Below are 22,688 nucleotides of genomic sequence, written 5' to 3'. Positions count from 1 at the left end.
TCCTTTTAGTGAAGAATGAAAAGTCAGTTTGGAGAAGTTTAAATGACGGCAAGCAAGCTACCTGTGCAAAACAGGTGTTTCATAAATCTGGTCAATTTCAGGGTCAGTGACTGTAAAACAAGACCTTGAGTTCCTCTGGAACTGCTAACAGCACCTCCTACACTCCAAATTATACCATGTTTTAACTTAACTTCTTATAATGGGACATGATTCATTTCTCTCAGATGAAACTGGAAGGAAAAATGGTGGCATTTGAGGGAGAGGAGTCTTGATCTTATTTTAAGCTGAAGACTGACGTCTGGGTGAATCAGATCTAAGAAGAGGAACACTAACTCACTGTCATGTCCACCTTGTGCTCTGTCTTCGTGAATCATCCAGGAAAGATTTTATGCAAAATATACAGTGAGGTAAAACTACAGAGCTGTGTCTATGTTAACATCACTGGCCACACTAGACAGGGAAATGAGCAAAATTGCAACCTGAATGAAAAGAGATCTTATATTACTTGAAAAGTGTCGATCAAAACATTAGATATGTTTTTCAGTTGATACTGAAACATCTTGTTCTAAACACCAAAAGATACAGAAATAAGCAAATGCAGCTGCCTTTTTAAAACGCCATAAAAGCGCCTGCCAAGAGCATCCCTCCTTGTTAAACCAATTCCTCCCTGAAGCAAATGGAAAGTGTTTTACTCACATTGGTTCAGGCAATGCAACCCTCAGAGGGGACATTTATTATATAGCATTTTCTATCTTTATAGCTCAGCTGGCAGGCACGTCAGGGAACCATCCTTGGCTTTGGTGGGCATGCGTCACTTTAAAATGATTTTTATCAAGAAGGGTCGCTTCTGGTGTGGGGGAAAAAATGAATAAGATGAGCTGCTGATATTTGTCCTGCCTGTATCTTATCTGTTGATTCAGGACTATTGCCCCCTGAAGTTTATCTCTATCTACATCTCTCGGGGTTATTCACAGCATTCACCTGAAAATGTCTTTGTCTCTTTATTTTTCGCTCTTTCTTTGTCTTTCTTTCTCTGCACCCTACTTTTTCCTCATCCTATCATATCTTTTGCCACCTACCCAGTCACTCCTCCCTCAGCTTCTCAGTCTAGTGGGCAAACCTTATCAGTCCCTCTAACACACGTTACTGATACAGTGGAACAGCATGCACCATGTTGTTATTTACCCTTTAAACAGATAAACACAATTATACCATACACACATCACATGGAAGTGAAAGGTTGATGGGATCTATGATGAAAGGTTGATGTTCTTTACACTTTTTACATTATCTAGTGTGATATTTAGAATTTTTTGAGGTGCATTCACAAATGACACAACTTTGCTTCAAAGGCAGGCCACTACCTTGTGAAATTGCTTAGTATTAGCAGTATATCCACTTAAAAGTAAAAATAAATAAATAGGCTATACTAATGATTCCAATCCACTCACTATGAAACAAGACAGTATAGAAATTGCTCGCTAAATCCCTCGCTCAAACAAAGATTTCCCAATCATACGTTCGCAATCATAAATAGGTCAGGCCTGTCAAGTTTCAGATTTCTCTCCATGCTGAAGTGGTGTGCATTGGGCTGCAGTCAGAGTGATGTAGAGTTTGCATGCTGGTTTCTTTTTTTCCCTGTGCACAACCAAAAATACAAGAGCAAAAAGGGGTGAGGAATGGATTCATCTGATAAGTAAGCTGCAAACATTATCCAGCTCGCTGAGTAACCTAACCCAGCGTTACTTCCAAAGGAAGTGGAATTTTATACTACACTGTTTACAGGTTTCTTTAATAAAAATTCAAGGTATTACTTGCCCATTTCACAACTGTGTGGGAGCTGTTTCTGGAGGCTACTATCAGAGTCGAGGCTAATGTTAGCTGCTCTGCTCCATTGGATTTGGAGAAGTTTACTGATTAGTCTTCATCTTTAAAGTCCTTTATCTCCAACCCTTTGAAGTGAAACATGCTGTTGAAAATACAAAAAATAAAGTGTAAATCTTGCCTGCTGCTTGTTCAAGTAACCTTTGTAAGGATCTAAAACAGGCCTATCAAATGATCTTAGACCTCCATTTTTCCTTATCACAGCCACTACTTGGACAGACGAGCTTTACATGCAAGAACAGTGCTGTTTGTTAGCCCCATGTTTGCTACATGTAGGCTATTCATCAACTGGCGAGGATGCTGAATTATTGCCTGGAACATGTAGCTTTAGCCTCAGGTTTTTAGCATGATGCCACATCTTTAGCCACCAAGTGGATATTTAAGAAACCTTTAGAGGGTTCTTGTTTTGAAACAAGTCAGCTTGGTTTATAGCCAACAAATGAAACTAATGTTAGCTTAATTAGCTAGCTAGCTACAGCTGCTAAAATGTGCTGGCGTTGTTATTTCAGATAACAAAATCGTTCGTGACATCACCCATTGGTTTGTGGAGTACCATTTTGAAGTTTCAAGTTTGGCATTACGGTCATCGCCATCTTGTTTTATGGAGCAAGAAATATTTTATAAAAAATATTAAAGCATACCTTCTTTATCATCTGTTTTACTCCAAATATGATGTATTGATGAATACTTTAAACTAATGATTGAGACCATAAACACATTAGAACACTGTTTACTGAAGTAATAAATCAAGTGAGAAGTAGTGTCATTTTCGCATAAGCATCCATACAATTTGACTTATTTTTGCAACCAGTGAAGTCCCCCCCTGCTGGTCATTAGAAAGAATGCTGGTTTGAGGCACTTCTACATCTGCGTCACTTTTCAGACCCAGAAGCTCTGTCAATAGTTTAAACAGTCAATAATCTCCCTCTACTGAAATCAAAGACCCATTGCAAACTGTGCCGTTCAAAACAAACAATTCGACAGGCTTAGCAGAGGTAAATAAGGAAGGTAAGGCTTAGCAAAAGGTCAACATCAGTAACAGCAGTTCAACAGTAGCTAAACAAGACAATCCCGGCTCATAGAGGATGAAATTATTACACCTATCACATAAAGCAATGTGTGCAAGTTGAAATTTTTGCAGATTGCACTAGAGGCAAAGACACTATTCAATTCAATTCAAATTCAAAGGGGGCTTTATTGGCATGAAAGTCTAACAACAATTTTGCCAAAGCATATGTCCAAATACTTGGACAGAACACAACAAATACTAATACTAACACTAATTGTGTCATATCTGGATAGCACTGAATTTCTTTTGGTCCCGCTTACATTTTTGTATCCGTTGCATTAAACAGATTTTGAAAAGTAGGACAGTTTGGCCCTGATGACTGCAAATTAGTGGCATGAAATTACAATTTCTAAAAGACGAGGTTGAGAGGAAAATGTCTTTACACATAGTGAGGACACAGAGTTCCTGTAAATGTGCTATTGCTGTGCTGCACTATATAAAGTATACTCCAGTGTCCCCTATGGGCTATCTCCTAAACATAATGCTAAGTGATGTGCCTTGAAAGACTGTTCCCCATAGGATCAACTGAATGAATGTACAAAAAGTGCAGCTCTCAGAGTGCTCAGCAAATGGGACCCAGTGATAAATAGGGGGAAAAAAAGATCTGCGGTGTGAGCTCAGGATAAAGCCTGACCCTTCTGAACCGTCTGTGATCGAAGCCTGAGTAAGCAAATACAAAGAGAGAGAGATGGAATGACAGTAATAAATAAATATATTAGCCAAGCAGAATAGCCAGTGGTAACTGATTAATGCTTCTTTGAAATAAGGAATAATTAATCATCTGATTTCTCATAATGTAATGCTAATCTTTCTACATTATTAGATTATATGTGTTTCATTTTTCATTCATACCACACATTATTTATGTCAGTGTATTTCATTCTTAAATATTCTAAACACACAGAAGAAAAATTGATCTGAGGACATTGTCAATTTTCCTCAGTGAGAATTGGCGGTATTCCCATTCCCATCCTTTTCAAATGTGAATTGCAAGAATCCAACTCCCATACACTCGGGCCAATTGAACACACCTGCCAAACATTAACTGGCTGATTAGTTTCTCTTCCCTGAAGCAGTTGAGAGCTTTGTGTGAATTTGCATACAAACAAAGGTGTATCCATATAGAGCCTCAACCATTGGTCAATTAATCAGTTAGTCAATCAATACACACTGTACATACACACGTAAATACATAAGTACATACATACACACAAACACACATACATACATACACACATACATAAATACACACATACATACCCACACATACATGCATACATACATACACACATACATAAATACACACATACATACCCACACATACATGCATACATACATACACATACATGCATACATACATACATACACACACACACACAAACACATACATGCATGCATTTATACAAATATACATACACAGAGACATACATACATACACACAAACAAACACAATATACATACGTACACACACAGAAACACATACATACATACATACATACATACATACACACTAATAGTAGTACAAGTTGTACGAGAAAAGCAAAAATGTTCACATTCACTGATACCACGGAAGTTGTTTTTTTTAAAATAACAACATAGTTTGGTGCATCTTGATTAACGAGGATCACACACTTATTTCACCTCAAATTACAATTCCCACTGTAATTCCCCTTCATCCATTAAACATTCACCATCCCTGTGGAAGTCCTTCAGCTGACACCTGCTCTCTAGTGCGATCACATAGCCCGGAGGAAAACATCTGGGTAAATATTTAGCCAAGTGTTTTTGTATTCATGATGTCTCTCCTCAACTCTTCACCTATCTTTGTGGGGTGGTGAAGTGGATTCTGTTGTCCAATTAGTTCGGCTGTGAACTATAATCCTACTGCTTTTTTATTCTTTTGTGGTTCTTTAATCGTTTAATTGTTGTAGTTTGTTTGCATTAATCAACATTTTAAAATCTTTTTGGGCATTTAATGATTCATTTTTTTTAATTACGTCTATTGTGTCTGGATTTTTCTCACCCAGCTTACAACATCTGGCTGCAAACTTGCTTGGTCACACTGTGACTGGTGGAGCATCTAGCTGGTGGTTCACATGCCATTAATCCTCCATGATACCACAGTTGACAAACACCTCTATAAATCATCGGCTACTTCCCCCTGTGACTGCTTGATTCCTTGGCCGGCGACTCTGCTCTACAATAAGTCCATATAATCGTGCTATATACTCCCCTGAGGGTTTCAATGTCCAGCTAGAGAACCGCTACAGCCTGTCTGTTGCTCATCTGTCACATGCTTTCTGGCTTCAACACCATTTCGGCGACAAGAGTTCCCTCCAGGTCAGCTCTTCCAACAAGCACCTGATGCCACAGTTCTCACACAAAACCGAAGGCAGTCCCCTCGCTGCAACAGAAATGTCAAAACTGACTAAAAAGAGACGGCAGGTTTTAGACTAAAAAAGCCATCGGATTGAAGACAAGGGTCCCCCCACAGGCACGGAAAGGGAAACTTACGGTTCAGCAGATGATAAACTAGGTAGGGGGAAAAAAAATCTATAAATAAAAGGACAATTTTATATTCCGATTGTGTTTGAAAAGGAAACATTGCTCTTTGGTGAGATGGTCGACAAACAGACTTCATAGCTTCCTTTTCAGGAGTCAGAAGCTCCAAAAACATTGGAACCACAGATGACAAAGAGGCCTAACAAGCTCTTAGCTGAGAAAGTTTAAGTTTATTATAGTTTTTACAGATGGAAAACCAGAAAACATAATGCCCCCGGCCACAGCTGTCGACAGCGTGGAGGCATTTTGTTATCGGGTTGTCTGTCCATCTGTCTGGACATCCGTTTATCCATCCCATTCTTGTGAATGCGATATCTCAATGCCTTGAGGGAATCACTTAAAATTAGGTACAAATGGAGGATGAACTGATTAGAATATGGTGGCCAAACTTTTTCGGTGATAACGCAAAAATATATAATTACAATAAAACTTGACATACAAATGTCTAATAGGATAAAATGATGGAGTTATGACATGTGATATCCAAAGGGTCAGAAGTGCACTCTGGTCATTATTCAACTCCACATCTCAGTAATAGCAACTTGGTTGGTGCATGGAGGCATACAAGTGTAAAACGGGAATTCTAGTTTAGATGTAATACCAGTGCTTTTTACAGAAACTAATGTAGAAAAAATCAAGAGGTGGTTTTTAATAAGGCCTTTTTCACTTTTCAATTATAGAAAAAAACCTTGATGGTGGTTTTAAGTGTCAGTCCTCTTTCTGTCTTTTCACCAGTTCATTCCCTTGTTTTAATAATGTGAGACAAGTGTATTTTATTTTCTTTCACAATAATCATTGTGAGGTTTTGAATAAAGGTTGATTATTACAAAGGAGGGTGGAGGTATAACCTTGTCATCATCTGTGTCTAGTCTTGGTGAGATTGCGTTAACAAGCCCTGATAAAGGGAAATTTAGTTTCTGCAAATCCACACGACAATAAAAGTCATATAACCACTGAGCTGCAGGGTTGTTGATTGATGATTTTCTAATTGCTGTGTCTCATTAGTTCAGTGATTTTCTTTTGCTGCGGTATCACTGTGCTGCCACGACAATTTGATGGTTGAGATTTTAAAGTCCATTTAGCTTTACAGTAACTCACTGTAAAGCTAAGTAACTCACACACTTTGCTGCCGCCTTTCAAAGCTGTTGTATGTGGTGGCAAATATCCTATATGTCTCCTTTTAACACCTGCTTTTCTTTTCACAGAGCAAATGCCAAACCAATGTTTGTGTTTTTCTTGAAAATAGATTCTAACCTTTGCCATATCCCTGAGGCCATTATCTGTGTATACTATATTTCAGTATTACAATAGTAGTACAAATATAGGATAAATGTATGTTGTTTTATACCTTTACCCGACCAAGGGTTCTTCTTACACCATCTTCTTTTCGATCATTCTAACTTGTTCTAATATCCCTTCATTATGCGACTTTTTTAAACATTTGAACATGCAAAAAAATAAGTAAATTTGTTGTGTTTAAAGGTGCAGTATGTAAGAATTTTAGTTTAACACTGAACTAAAATTATCAACAGAATGTAAATATGAAACAGTCTGAAGTCTGTCAGTCTGTTTACCACTCTGCATATACCGCTTCTTGACAAAAGGCATGTGGACAAGACGTAAAGTAGAATGTAGAAGAACTGGTTATCAGCGCGCGAAGAAATATCTTCAAGATGCATGTGAGACAACAACATATGGGTAACTAACACCAGAAACATCAATCCCTAAGCCCACAGGCTGCGTTGATAAAGGTGAGCCAGTGTATCTGACCACTTAAAGGGTAACTTCCCCAATTTTACACATGTTTACAGGTCTTGGGGAGTACTCTTGCATATGTGGAAAAAGTTGCACCGTCGGTAATGCAGTCCACTGGTCTATCATTGCACACATATAACACTATTGGATTCATTATGGACAGTTAAAAATCATAATTGATACAGCAGAACCAGAAATATTGCCTATCTTTTTAATGCATTGTTCTTCCTTTTCAAAACCTGGTGCCTACATTACCCACAATGGAACGTAGCCACTCAGTGACATCACTGGAGGCATTTTATCAGATTACATGCAGCTTTCTCTGGTGCCACAAATTACTTTATACTACTTTTTTCACGTATGCAGTCGTACTCCTCAAGACCTGTAAACAAACTTTAATGTGTAAAACTGGTGGAGTTACCCTTTAATAAGTCAGCCTGCCTCCACAATCAAATTTAAGAGAATATCAAAAAGAAAAGGAAAGCAAGCCTGTGAAATTGACTACACACACACACACACACACACACACATGCGCGCGCGCACACACACACACACACACACACACACACACACACACACACACACATATATATTTACACTCTGCAGAACAAAAGTTATAATAATCGATGATGGTCATGACCCTGATTCCATTTCTTCACAATCTTTATAACCTAAAGAGACGTACAGGAATTGGAAAAAGAACAATGCGTCCACATCTATTAATCCCCAGAGTGTGAATACGAAGCCGCAGTCCAAACACTCCGACAGCTTTACACAAACTGAATTACAAAAAAAGGAATAACATTTCATGGAAAAAAAACAGATTATTATTCTTTATCTTGGCAGGTTACATACCAACACATCCTTTCCATTTCCCCAGCATCCACAGTCGGTTATAGTATATCACATATTGCTATCTAATACCTACAGATTTCCCTCAGCCAGGGAAATCTGACTTTTGCAAATCCCAGGTATGCGAAACAGCTTGGATTAGACGCAGTATCCAACATTGGAAACTAAACATCCATGGATAAATCCTTTGTCTTCACAGGGTCACTGACAGTGCTCTTATAAGCCTGATAAAAGGTCCCGTCCTTTGTTCTGTGATATGTAAAACACTGACAAACCAATCAACACTTTATAAGCAGCTTAAAATGAACCCAAGAAATGTAAACACAATCAGAAATCTCCTCCAGCCGCTCCAAGCTCATCACGCTCCAATAATTATCTTCCGGGACGATCATTCTGCTGATTCAGGTGAGTCTCAGTAAGAAGGTCAAACTCTTATTGTAATGCAGCGGTGTGTGATCACACGCTCTATAATGCCCATATCTCAGCAATATAAAGTCGAGTGGCCCAGCTGCGGATTACTGCGCTGCTGCTAAATGTAATTTATCACACGTTATCATTTTACCACTCTGCTGCAGTTATTGAGGGGATACAGTGTGCGTTGAAATATGCTGCGTGCTTGTGCAGATGTGTATGAATGTGTTTATCTGAAGCAAATTCCAGGTCGAAATTGCAGCTGGACTGTGTCCAAACATCTGCAGATGTGAGAGAAATAAATTCCCACAACACAAGGGATTATAGTGGATCCAAAGGAGAAACAGGAAGTAAAAGGCACAAGGCAACAGCGAAGTGGAGAGGGAGGGTGAGAGATTTAATACTGACCACAATGCAAAACAAAGATTTTAGCCTTAAAATGAACTGTACTGGTGTGTTCGCTATATGTTTTAGGACTGTATCTGTACCTTTTGGCTGACCAGTGTTGTATATTAAAGAAACCATTATTGTCAACAGTTTTATATTCACAATGGAACACATGACTCTTTGTATGTAAAAGAGGTCGCCTGTAGTGACAATCACCGTTATCACCTGACCCTGCTGTTTCCTTCAGTTATACACAGCGTTATGAGCGTTATTGAGCTCGCTTTTTTACGACAAAATTGCTGTTTTGGTTCACTGTCACCAGTCTCAGCAATGTCGGTTTTGAATATAGAACGCAGCTGTTTATGGAGAAATAACTCTAAAACCCACTGTGTGTAATTAGCCAACACTTGTGTTTTCCCAACCACTTTCCCTCCATTTAAGGCTTAGGTGCAGCACCCAAGCTGTTTTGGGTGCCACCTCAGCCAAATTAAAGTAAGTTACTTGACAAACATGTGCACCAAAGTCTTCCACAAACCCAGGTAAAACACTGATACAGCAGGCAGATAAAGTTCTGTAGTAGCTTATATTTAGCATTTGACTGCTGGAGACTCAGATATTTCCCTCAGGAGTTGGTGAGAGCCAAAACAGAGCTAAAAAGAGAGAAAATCTTGGAATTACATTTTCCAGGTGGCCAGAAACACTACCCCAAATCAATGCTAATGTTCCTCTGCATGTGCTGAATGTGTCAATATGCAACTGCAATATGCATTTCAAAGTTAAAAAGAAATTTAAACGGCAAACAGTTGCATATTTGCGTATATTAGTATTCTGTTCACAGCCTATTTCTGCTGGCCCCAGGTAAGAAAACAAAAACAGTAATTGCAGGTTTAAATTGTCAATAGATTTTCTAAACCACATGGAAATGGAATGCAAAGTAAAATATACCAGGAGCCAAGAAAAATGCACCCAACTATATAAAACACAACAGGATGGTTTGCAAAAGCTGTGATCTAAAGTATGTGTGATTAGTGGAAAATGGGCTAAAACATGCAAAACTACTACTTAGCCTTGAAGGTTAAATAAACAATCTTCACTGCCACTAGGTATCACACTAGAGCACCAGCATCTCAGACCGAAACAAATGTGTGCGTCGTTTACTCAGTAAAGTTAGACTAAAAGGAGCGAAGACACACTGCTCCTGAAACTCAGATCAAACTGTCAAATTAGACAGTGTTGATCAAATACATACGTTCTTGACATATAGCCTCTGTCTTCCTTAAATTGGTCCTATTATGCTTTGTTTTTTGCCTTTTCTTCAGTGTTTTATATACTGTAGGTTCTTGTGCATGTAAAAGGTCTTGACGGTTAAAAAGCCCACACCAACGGGAGCTCCTCTCTCCCAGAGAAAACACTGCTCCTGAAGTGTCTGAACACCTCGTCAGTAGTCCCGCCTTTAATTCCGTGACTTCTTGACTTCTTGACTTCTTGTATGCCTATTCAGGGTAGAAGTGATGTAACTGGAAGCTGAAACATGACAGAGCTGACCAGAGACACAGTGAGCAGTGCTGGCTAAGGTGTGTGTGAGCTGACCAATCAGGAGGTGGCATTCGGAGGGGGGCCTTAAAGAGACAGGAGCTAAAATAGAGTGTTTAGGACAGAGGAGGAATACAGTGCTGCAGCACTGGACAGTATGAGAAAACTGATGCATTTTTTCAGCATTAAGCATGTAAACCTTTTCTGGTAGAAACCCAAAATAAAATTATGAACCTGAAAATGAGCACAATACGTCTCCTTTAGAATCTTTTCAGAACCATATTTTAGTGAACTGTTTCGCTGTAATATGAGAGAGCTTGTTACCAGACGGGCGCCATTTTGGGTTTTGCTTCCAGATGGAGCTCACCATACTCAGATCAAACTGTAAAATTAGGAAGTGCAGATCAACACACGCAGATGTCCCTGCTATCAAAACAAATAGCAGAAAATCTCAGATGACAACACACTCAGGACGCCATCACTCCACTATATCTTTACACAGCAAATAGCTCTTTGCTGCTATGTTATTCAAAATATCATATATTTAACCTTTAATTTTCCAGCATTGTTCATAATGGCTATCTTTAATTTAATTGGTTTCTTGAGAGACATGTGGTGGTGTAATTATCACTGTAGTATCCACATTGATCTCCTACCTTGCCAAGTATTGCCCCGAGCTGCCGTTGCTCTGTTGTACATCCATACAGTTAGTAGTCCCAGGTATGAGTGCCAGGGCAGGATCCTCCTGGGCTGCACTGCCCACCGCCCGTGCAACCACCTCCAATGAGTCGTGGACATAGTGATCCAGAGAAGGGGATCCCATGACCCCATGTGCAAGTAACCCCAATGGCAACCCCTCTGTTCTCAGCTCAGCCACATTCTGGCTGTCCCCCAAAACCCAGTGAAACTCCGGCAGCGTCATCCGGGTGGCCAGCGACCACAGACGGCGCACCTCGCGGATCTCGCACCCAAATGTTACCACTCCTGTCGTGGATGAAGGCTCTCTCAGGGCCTCCAGCTGCCGCATGAGAGCTTGCTGCTGGTCCGATTTAGAGGAGGAAGTGGAGGAAGAGGCAGAAGATGAGGCAGCGGGGGAGAAATAAGGTAAAGACGACAATGACGCCTCCGCTCCTGTCACAACACTTGATACCACTCCTGAGTATGATAATGAAGACGAAGACTGCGGTGAGGTCGAGGCGTTCGATGTCAGATTGACAAGATTGCCCAGGTGGAAGCGGGTGTTGTTCTTGATGAGGCCAAGGAAGTCACTAATGTCCCATTCCTGACAGAGCAGAACACTGATGTCCCACCAGCCATTCATCATCAGCAGGGAATAGAGGAGATGGGATGGTGGGGCCTCCACGGTCCGCATCGCCATTTGAAAATGGAGAGGATTCTGTAGGGAGATTGTAAGAGAGAGAATGGGTGTAATGGGAGAAAATTGGGCAAGCGGGTTTGAAAGGTTTACACAAAGGAAGAGAAAAGGTTAGAGTGGAAGATGGAGAAACAGAGAAAATTGGGTGATTTGAGAGAGGGAAGGTAAAAGATAGAGTATAAGGGGAGAAGGTGAGGGAGATTTAAGAGATGATGGAAGGAAATGGACAGACGAGATATGAGGGAATGGGATTGGAGAGATGGGATAGAGATGAGGGACAGTTAAACAAATAAACAGCAGGAAATAGAGGGAATGAAAATGTCAGGGTGATGGGAGTGATAAACAGGTAGTGACGGGGAGGACAAAGGGTCGGCGAGGGTCAGATTGAGACGGCAGAGAGATAGACGCAAAACAGAAGGGGATGGTTTTTGGAATGAAGGGTAGAGAAATGGGTAGAAATGAGAAGGAAGAAAGAGGGGGAAGGCAAAATAAGGAAAATGTAAAGACGTTGGAGGAGGAAGTGAAGTGCAACGGTAAGGCAGAGGGAAGCAGGCGTAAGAATGGGAAGATGGGACACCAGGAAGGAGAAACAGGAGTAGTAGAGCGGAAAAGGGGAGAAAAAAGAAAAGACAAAGAGGTTATAAATCCAACAGTTGAATTACTTTCTATCATAGAATTCAATTTGTTCCTTGAGAACAAACACCGTCTGTTGGATATAATGGATTTCAGCCTCCACTTACCTGCTCCCATGAATATCATTACTCACATCATAAGAAATGTACTACATCTATTTTTATGTGTATTCTATTTTTATTTTAAGCTTCACCTCGAACATAAAGAAACTCAACTGGGCCCCGTTTCAAATGGATCGTTCACATACTGTGTTTCCCACATAATGTAATTCACACTTATTCATTGCCATTCATGCATTTCATCATTTGATTGATGAGGCCTGGACAGATCAGTGGGCAGCGGACGGCAACGGAGTGTGATTTCCACCTGGACCAGAGCGATGACAGAGTGTGTGGTCTCCTAGTGCTGTGAAGTGCTGTGATGAGCCAGATAATAAATGAGAAACTTGATTTTCACAGTTTTTTATGATACTTATTTTATATGGTATATGTATACATATTAAAATTCCAACTTAAACAAGATCTCAACTAAAGTTTGCACGTAAGAGGCTGAGTGTTGGCCCGCCTTGTAATTTGGGAAATGGAATTTCTGGTGGTGACATTTTAAATTGGCCAATACCACCTTCTGAACAGAACAACAATATATTCTGTTAAAGGACCGTACAGGTTGTATCACACATATAAGCTCATCATTGCAGCTGACAATTTTCCAAACTATATAGTACCTTTTTTATATTGATTTCCTATCTTCCAGGCGGCAGTTGGTTTCACTTCGTTTCGGTATGTTAAATCACCTTTGAGAGCCTCCACATACCTAATCTACAGTGAAAAGTCTATTACCTTTCTTTATTTTTTGGTCACAGTTAATGTTATCTTTATGTAAGGCTGCAAGCGGGGACCAATTTCAAAGTCTCCTTTGTTGGTGCATTGATTTGTTATCAGAAAATCAACCCAGGACACATGAAACGCAAATCTTGACACTGAAGATGTGTGAGTATGTGAACGGCTAATTATCAGACTTTAGTTCTTTTTGCGGCCGTTGGAAAGGTATCGCTAGGTGGTCCATGAGATTTTTTTTTTTTTTAGTTAGGTGGCCCTTGGTCTGAAAAAGTTTGAGAAACACTGGTCGAAAAACATTCAAATTACTATGTCAAACATATCATATTGACATTTATATGAACTGAATGTCATGTCGGGAGGCGGAGGGGATGGTGGGGGCGTTACAGGCACAGGCGCGACGGAGTCCAAGCCAGAGACCACTGTTCGAGACAGTGTTTCAACATTTGTATGGGTGAAACCACTGGATATTCTTGACAGTTACCAGCCATGTTTGTGGTGACAGACAAAGCAAGATATTTTCCTGGGCTTAACCAAGTGGTATTTGTGCCTCAACCTAACCAATTGTTTTGTTAAATTAAAACTGAAAACTAAACTGAAGGTAAAGTTACTATGTAAAGTCTTCCTGTGGTTTGCAGAAACATACATTTATTCTGGTGATTTGGTTCATGAATAAATATGTAAATAAAAATGACTGATTGCTGTCTGAGATCAGTTACCTAACTTTACCAAGTCAAGCACTCGTTTTGAATGCCATAAAGTGAAAACGCTTTCTGCAAGGTTGGACATTACTCTTAAAGAATATTATTTGTTATAGAGAATGGATGATTTGTTGGTGGCTACAACAGGCAAAAGCACAGAATCTGTCACTGATTCCCTCAGCCCAGTGCACACCTACTGCTCTTTACACACACAGAGCACTGCTCCTAGAGGATTATAGTGAGCCAGAAGATCATTTCAGATAGTATAGAAACAGGTGACACAGTCATCCCTGTAATACTTTAGATAAAATTAACTAGGGCAGATCAGGCTGCATGAGCTGGCAGATCTGCTTCAGTGTACCTTGGCATACTGTACCCAGCACACAACATACCAGCCACGCAGGCAATCGATTAGTCATGCACTCCCATGCACACTCACAGAGAAGTACACACACTTAAAGGCCTTCAGCAACTCTCTATAATTGACTTTACAACTTTTACACAAGCTTTGCACTAAAAGTCCATTAGATTAATCTATCAGTTAATTTCATTTATCCCATTAATCACCCTACCCAATAGGCATGCAAATAAGACTTCTTCTGCTTATTGCATATACATGGATGGATTATTGCCGAAACAAAAGCACCAACAAAGGCAATACAACGTGTTTTATTTCAGATTTAGAAGTCCTGTGTCAGGGAAAGAAATGGTAATGCAGTCCACAGGGCATCAGACCCTCACCTCCTCTCATCCCTGAGGAGGATTGGAGGATTTATTCTCAGCTGCAGCCCTTCTGCACTGTGATCACCATAAATCTGTAACCCTCTCTTTGTTCCTCATGTAAATAAACAGAAAAGATTTTGCTGGAAAGTGCGGCGGCAGCCTGCTCTCTTACATAAATGCGGAGGTCTGCTGCCTCCGATGCACCAGGAAATCCCAGCCCCGTTGTCACTCTTTCATCACTCTTCTCTCTTTTTTATATCTTTCTTTTTCTGTGATTCCTGCCACCAAAATATATTTGCTGTGAGTTTTCATGCCAAGAAACTTGCAAGCGTTGCTGTATGGTAAAACTGCAGGAAGCGGCAGAATCATGAGCCAGTGGACAAATCAAATAAAGTAGTAATGACTCGGTTATTGATCTTTTCTGGATTAGATGATTCATTGTGGGGAAAGTGTGAAAACTGATTTAAATGGGTTTCTGGTATTCTTTTTTTTACAAGATTAAAATCATTTCCTTTTGTAAACATATAGAATATTGTCCTGTGCTTTGAATAATTTGCAGAGAACTGCTGATTTTGCAAAAATACATGTTTACTGTAGATAAAAAAATATATATTGCGAATGTTGCAAAGCCGCCAACAAGAAATCCCTGCGGCCCCATCTCCGAACACCGTGAAGACCTGCCCATAGCTCTTAGTCATTCATCCCACTGGCCTCCTTGTGTCACTGCCAGAGTAATTTATGAAGGGACAAAACTCCACTAACTCCCCCTATAATCAGCAAAGCCCTATCATTCATCTGTTATCCCTGGATACATGCTGACGACATAATTACTCTGATAACCTGATCAGCATAATCTACAAATTAATTTACCAGCATCTAATTGAAAAGATATTTTCAGGCTTAACATGTGTATCTGTGTCATCACTATTATCCTTGAGTCCTCTGGCCCTTTGCCTAAACTCATCACGAGGTGTTAAGAATCCAACTTTTTATTGACGAGCTGATATTTTATAAAGAAAACACAATTTTGAGAAATCTGGCACATGAGTCAGGATGTGAGGAAGTTGATGGTTAATACATTGAAAGACTCTGACACAGAGAGGTTGGGCAAAATGATTGTGATAAAGGACTTAACTGAAGTCATTATTTTAAACGCTACAAAGGTGGGTCATTTTAAACTGCTGCTGAGAGGTTTCTGTCAATACCTCATACGCTGCATGTCAGATTGTTGTTAAATTTGTGTTTGTAACTGTTGTTTATTTTAATCAGCGCTACTGTTGTAAGGATCGATACAGACCGAACTGGATCGTTTGGAGCTCACAAATTAATGGGGCTGATTGTGATAGGTGACACTGACAAGTTATGCTTAGTGGCATTCAATGCGACCCAATTGTGAGACATTGTTTCAAACTGTGACGTGAAGTTGTTATAAATCCAATGTCACATTTACCCCTGTGTGACCCCCCAAAAAACGTTTGCACTCTCTTATTGTGCACAAGGCAATACAATCTTTTTCAATCCTGGTCCCGGAGGCCCCCTGCCCTGCATGTTTTAGATATATCCCTGCTCCAACACACCTGATTCAAATGATCAGCTCGTCATTGAGCTCTGCTGAAGCCTGATAACGACTCATTCATTAGAATCAGGTGTGTTGGTGCAGGGAAACAACAGTAAAATTATCTTAGTATTAAGTCATTTTCTCCTCAAAGGAGAGGCCTTAAAGAGACCGGAGCTAAAACAGAGAAAACTGATGTGTTTTTTGAGAGTTAAAGCATGTATACTTATTCTAGTAGTAACCCAAAATATAATGATGAACCTGAAAATGAGCATTCATTTATTGCAGCGTTGTCTTAACATTTTACAAACTCTTGTATCACACTGTCTGCAAAGGCTGAACGTGATTAGCTTGGCAAACGTAGGATTTATTGCAAGACATGCTTGTATCAGTTGTTTAGATTGTACGGCTGAATCTAATGAGCATGGTGCATACCTCATGCCTATATTTACATTGCACGCCTTCATGTTTGACATAGACTTCTGTATAAATGCTCTTTGATATAATGGGAATATCTACAAACACATTTTAATGCAAAGAGCATACATATGTAGATAATTGGATTAAGTAGCAACAGATATTTGCATATGCTCCAGCTGCCAGTGAAGATGCTGTATCTATTTCCCATAAGCTCCACCGTTGTTGGCCAGCATGAGATAGATTTCCACTTCAAAAAATCAGTCTTATTAAAGGCAGCTGGTCTTTCCCAGGGAGTTTCCATTCCCCAGGAGTTTCTCAGTCCCTGGCCTTTTATATGCTAAATCCTCAACTCTGCGCTGCTTCCAAAAAAAAAAAAAAAAAACACCCTCGCCACCTACTCCCAACCCACCTAGTCCTTTCTCTCTGGGGTCACTTCATCCTTTGGTCCATAAGCTCCATATTCTCATGCAGCAGCCACATCATTTCAACACTTACATAACAACCTGTAGGCAGATTACATTATCAAAGGTCGCTTGCTGATTCATTATATTATATGATTTTTAACTGTGAACTTTCTTTAACCTAAATAAATATAATAAATATATGAATAAATAAGGCAAAGTTCAAGCTAAAGGTCAAACAAACACTAATGAGATCCTCTTAAGACATTGAAAAACTTTCCACATTTTAAAAACCCTGTTTTTCGGGAGAAATTGCTGTCAGCCTTCAGTTGGGATTTGCCAGCAAAACAAGATTGAGTCAGAGGGGAGTTAAGCCATTTCTCTAAAAGTCACACACTCGCTCCGCACAATCTGTTTCTATGACTGTCCATTTCCCAGTCAATTTTTCTGCCTGTTCATCCCTCCATCCCTCCATCCATCCAACCAAACAACCAACCAACCAGCTCTCCGTCTATTCATATAACCCCCACACTCATTCATCCATCCATCAATCTATAAGTCTCTGTCTGCTGGTTTGTCTGCTTCACCTACACCTGTTATTCCACTTCTAAGAAGCAGTTTGGACTTTAAACACCTGCTGACGCCTCACAGCAAAAAAACTTCCTTGTGCACAGAGCAGGAAATTAGATATTACCCTGGAAACACATACACACAGACACACCGACACACAGACACACACACACAAACAGACACATAGATTACTAAAGCTCAGTAGGTGGCAAGTATCCCAGAGCCCGTCACTCTAACTAATGATTCGGATGCGTGTCTCTCTCTCTTTGAGTGTGCGAGTGTTGAAAAAACAACGCCGCTCTTTGCCCCTCCCAGGACGGTTGTGTGTGCAAAGTCAAAAACACATACACTCTGCTAGTCGCTACTCGTTGATATGCAGTAAGTGCCCTGTTAGTGCCACCTAATTAAACAGGTTTACAGTGTATGGTTACACTGAATCATTTTGTGAATGTGTCTGTGTGTGTACTTCCACCTCTATGCATAAATAGTTACACACACACAGACACGCACACACACACACACACACACACACACACACACATGCACACGCATGCACACACACACACAGTCACAAATAGGCTCGGCAGGTGTCTCTTCCAGAGAATGGTTATTGATGAACCATCCCAGTGATTAATCTAGAGTGTTTACACTTTTGACTCATTTTCTCTCGCTCTCATCCCAGCTGCAAACTCTACTGATAATCTTCAATTTGAGTATTTGGCACAAGAGCTGCGCTTTTTTTTTTCCTTCTCCAGCTCATCCAACTGACTACGCTCACGTCCTGCCTCCTACCAACCGTCAAGGTTGATTTTCATTCAACACGAGGACGATTATACGCTAACCTAAACCAAGTAGTTGTAGCTGTCTAACCATTAATCCATAAGGGAGACACACCAGAAAATGTTATATCATATGGTTTCGGGAGGCATGACGAGAGCTGATTTTGTTTTTCTTGTACTGTACCTGTTGGTCCGCCTGCCTGGAAAACCTTAATGTTGTTTGGGCAAAAAAAACAAAACACATATTGAGTCATTAAAGGGTAACTCCATCAATTTTACACACTATAGTGTGTTTACAGGTCTTGACGAGTACTACTGCATATGTGAAAAAAGTAATACAAAGCCTTTTGTGGCCCCAGAGGAAGCAGCATGTAATCTGATAAATTGCCTCTTGTGATGTCACTCAGTGGATAAGTTGCATTGTGGGCAATGTAGGCAGCAGTTTTAAAAAGGACGAGGAATGCATAAAAATAATAATAATACAAAAAATGTCCATAATGAGTGCAATGCTGACCAATGCAGTAGGTGAGTGACATCACTGGAGGCTATTTTCTAGACTGGTGGATTTCCTGTTCAAATCATGCTGTTGGGCACAGATTATCTGGTAATGTGAGGGGTTTACAGATCCAGTCTTAAGCCCCCTGAACTGCTCACAGAGTCATCAGGGCCACCCAGATAATTTCAAACATGACTGGACCACAACAACCAATGAGAGGCATCCAGGAGCAGCTTGCGATGCTGCCAAGAAACGGTAAACATTTTAGCCCCTGAAGCTAACGTTAGCTAGAATATTTCTGTTGACAGAACCTCAAAATCTCTCTTCCAGTTCTCACTGAAGAATAGAAAACCTGAGTTAACCATATCTCCCCACTCACCCAGACTCATTTAACCTTCTACTTTAGTTTTCTCCTCACTGCACAGCGGTACTACAGAAAGTTGTTGCACCACGCTAATCTCCATTTTGTTTATGTCTGCTTCCCCATGAGATCACCTGAGATGAATCACGTGTGAGCCTAGCTTCAGTCTGGAGAGCCATGAAGCCAGAGTAGTGAAGCCACGCCCCCACTGCTGCACAGAGCGGTGTTTGCTGTTTGTTCAAGATTTATTATTACATTTATTAACACTGCACTTCCTTGGGTCCTCAGCAACAAACCTGCCAAGGGTGAAGTAGATCAGATAAACGGTTCTTGAGATATGCAAGTAACAGACAGACAGATTCCTTACTTTACAGCTAGATTACATACATCTTCCTCTGAAGCCACAAAAGGCTTTACACTACTTTGTTCACACGTGCAGTAGTGCTCCCCAGGACCCCTAAACACACTTTAAAGGGGCCCTGTGGAACTTGTGTGCTGTGCTGGAAGCCAGTCGTTACTTTATGTTAGCAGACTCCATTTGTAAACTAAGGGTAGCTGCTGTTGCTCTCTATTAGCGGAGCAGAGAGAGGCACTGAGATGAAGCACTCAAGAATGTACATAAACTCACATCCTTGCTGAAAATCTGCGCTGAATCCAAGTCAGCAGCATTAAACAACTTGAACAAATCATCCACAGGCAACCGAGAGAGAGACGCAGAAGGTCTCATTTTTCACCTCCGCTCACATATGGCTAATAAAGTGATTAATACAATATATAGTAAATTACTATAGATTTTTACATAGAGTCCCTTTAATGTGTAAAATTTGTGGAATCACCCTTTAAATGGTTTTCGCAATAAACAATCCTTGTTATGACAGAATGGTCGACAGCTCTTGGGTTAAAACAAAAATGGTGATAAAGAGAAATTGACCATTGGCTTATAATATGTTGATATGTATGATGTTCTTTGGGTGGGAGATATCCTTCAGTAAAAAACAACTATACATTTTCTGACGTCCAGCCAAAGCAAAGTCATTTAGAGAGCAGGTGTGGGAAGAACAAGTTTGACCTCGGTTTTAAAAATGTTGCGTATGATTGACTCACCATGGGCTACTCACTGTGCATTCACCTCTGGAACAGGCCAAATGCCAAATCCAACTTTCTCTCACTTATGGGTGGCTCTGCTGAAATGGGTTTTTCTGGTACAGACTCAATAGCGGGCCAGGATCTGGTCAGAGGTTTGACTTAAGATTGATGCCGCTGTTTGCTGCAAACACCGGGCCATTTCAATGAGCCTTCTGAGTCACATCTCAACATAAAGTTAGATGATCATATATTTATCTGGTAATTATGAGGGGGCGGATTGATAAAGGGCAGAAAGATCGATCAATACTGTACATGTCAGCACCAGCAGCTGCTTTTGTCTGTGTGTGGGTGTGTGTGCGTGGATTAATCTTAGTTGTCCAGGTTGTGAGGTGTCAAAATGAAGTATAGACCCAAATTGATTCCTCCACTCCACTATACTGTTGTGCTCTCTGTCTCTCTTGGCTTTATGTAGACACAGTTAGATTCTGAATACCAACACAGCCTTTGTTTATGCATATAATACCTGAGGGCATGAGCTGCTGGGTGCAGGTAGACTTCAATCACACTTTTACTTGTAACCTTGTCTGTGAAAGAAGACAGAACGCGCTCTCTGCAGTCAGACACCCAGCGCATACTGTAGATTTCCAGCACCATGGACAGAGCCATATTGTGCTCCTTCACATTCAGTCTGAAGCGGCTGCAGCTTTTTGGAAATCCAGACCATCAGCTTTTGTCTCCACTTCGGCTTAATTTGGCCCATTTAACCCGGACTGGCGAAATCGATACTGAATAAGAAAAGAAAAGAAAATGTTCTCTGGAGGAAGAAGAGATCCAGCCTCTGTGTAATAACTGGGCCACTGATGGAGAACTGGGCCTTATAAATCCACATGAACTCCTTCTTCTCACCTGTTTTTGTTCAAATTTAAACAATTTCTGTTCATACATTTTGACACGATGTTCACAAGTTAAAACAAAACATCTGTTACACACCTGTACAGCTGTGCAGTGATCAACAGTTAACAGCAGTTCAGATGTAACTCAGAATAACTTTTTTTATTTTTATTTTTTTACCTCACTGTGGCGCGTAAACTCCCTCTGCACGACGCTCACCACGGGCACCTGGAGCGCGAGCGACACGAACTCCAACTTGACGAACTCGTCCCGGTTCCGAGGAAATGCGATCATGGCGGAAACCCCCTGCACGATCACCGTGTGGCACACGCTCTCCAAGAAGGACAGCGGGTCCTCGTCCTCGGGGGTTCCCGCAGAGGAGGAGGAGGAGGAGAACGCGGGCAGCTCTCCGAGTCCGGACCCCACGGCCATGACGATCTCCAGGGATAAATTGTATGGCAGCAATCCGGCCCGGTTGAGCGCCTCCACCGCCAGCAGGACCGAGTCTCGGGGCGCGAACACGCGGTTCTCCCTCGAGGTGTTCTCCTCCCTCTGCCGTGCCTGGCTCCTGCTCCTGCTGGATCCCCTCTGGCTGTTAACAGTGCCTCTAGTCCTGAGGCTTCCATATCCAGGCGCGCTGGCACTTGTTTTCACCTGTTTTTCCAACTCCACCCGCCCTGTCACACCTCTGTCGGCGTCCCAGTCTTCAGACCCGCTGCCGGCTCCGCTTGTGGAGAGCGGGCGAGGCTGGACGTGCAGAGCCCCGAGCCGAACCGTGTGGCCGATCCGTTTCAGCACCTGGCACGGCTGCGGGTGCGAGTGAGCGCACGGCGGGAGTACGACGAGAGCGCACAGCAGTAAACATAATGGTGGCGAGAGCCCGGTGCCTGCTCGAGCCGCCGGGCCATTCATCATCATCATCATCATCATCATCCCCACCGTCTTCATCATCTGCGCTCCACAGCTGCACCGGACACCCCGTCCAACCACAGAACGGCCGTACAGCGGGGCCGCTCCGTCGGTCCCCCTCCTGGCCCCCCGAGTGTGGCCCTGGTGCGCCGGTCAGACCAGCTGCAGACCCCGCTCCTGGTCCAGCTCTCGCTCCGGCTCCAGCTCGCGGCAAAGTTGTGCGTTTCTCCACGGACACAGACAACAGGCTGCTGAGGCGCGAGATGAGGCACGAGCCGCGCACAAGCAGAAAATAATTCCCAAAAGTGCTGTTTTTCATCTCAAAAGATTTTCACCATTCAAGCCATGTTATCACTTAACAGGACGCGGGATCAGACGGTAGAATGTCCACATATTCCAAAGGCAGGAGGAGCTTTTTTTTTTTTTTATTATTTAATTTTTTGGAAGCAGAGTGTGTAGGCAAGCCCAGAGGAGGAAATGTCGAAAAACAGGTTAATGC

At 41.4% G+C, this 22,688-nt stretch overlaps 1 protein-coding gene across 1 annotated transcript in view; it reads right to left on the bottom strand.

Moving 5' to 3' along the window:
* The window catches only part of grin3a (glutamate receptor, ionotropic, N-methyl-D-aspartate 3A), a 58,684-nt gene extending 36,480 nt beyond the window's left edge, over window positions 1-22,204 (bottom strand). Inside the window, exons 1-2 of the mRNA XM_073478412.1 lie at window positions 21,461-22,204; window positions 11,110-11,849 (exon numbers count right to left, since the gene is read on the bottom strand). Of these exons, the coding sequence (XP_073334513.1) occupies window positions 11,110-11,849; window positions 21,461-22,204 (1,484 nt within the window). The remainder of the gene's footprint in view (window positions 1-11,109; window positions 11,850-21,460) is intronic.
* Window positions 22,205-22,688: the final 484 nt, after the last annotated feature.

The sequence above is a fragment of the Pagrus major genome, chromosome 12 (genome assembly GCF_040436345.1).
Source record: "Pagrus major chromosome 12, Pma_NU_1.0".
Lineage (NCBI taxonomy): Eukaryota > Metazoa > Chordata > Actinopteri > Spariformes > Sparidae > Pagrus > Pagrus major.
This window is presented reverse-complemented; position numbering and strand designations above follow the sequence as displayed.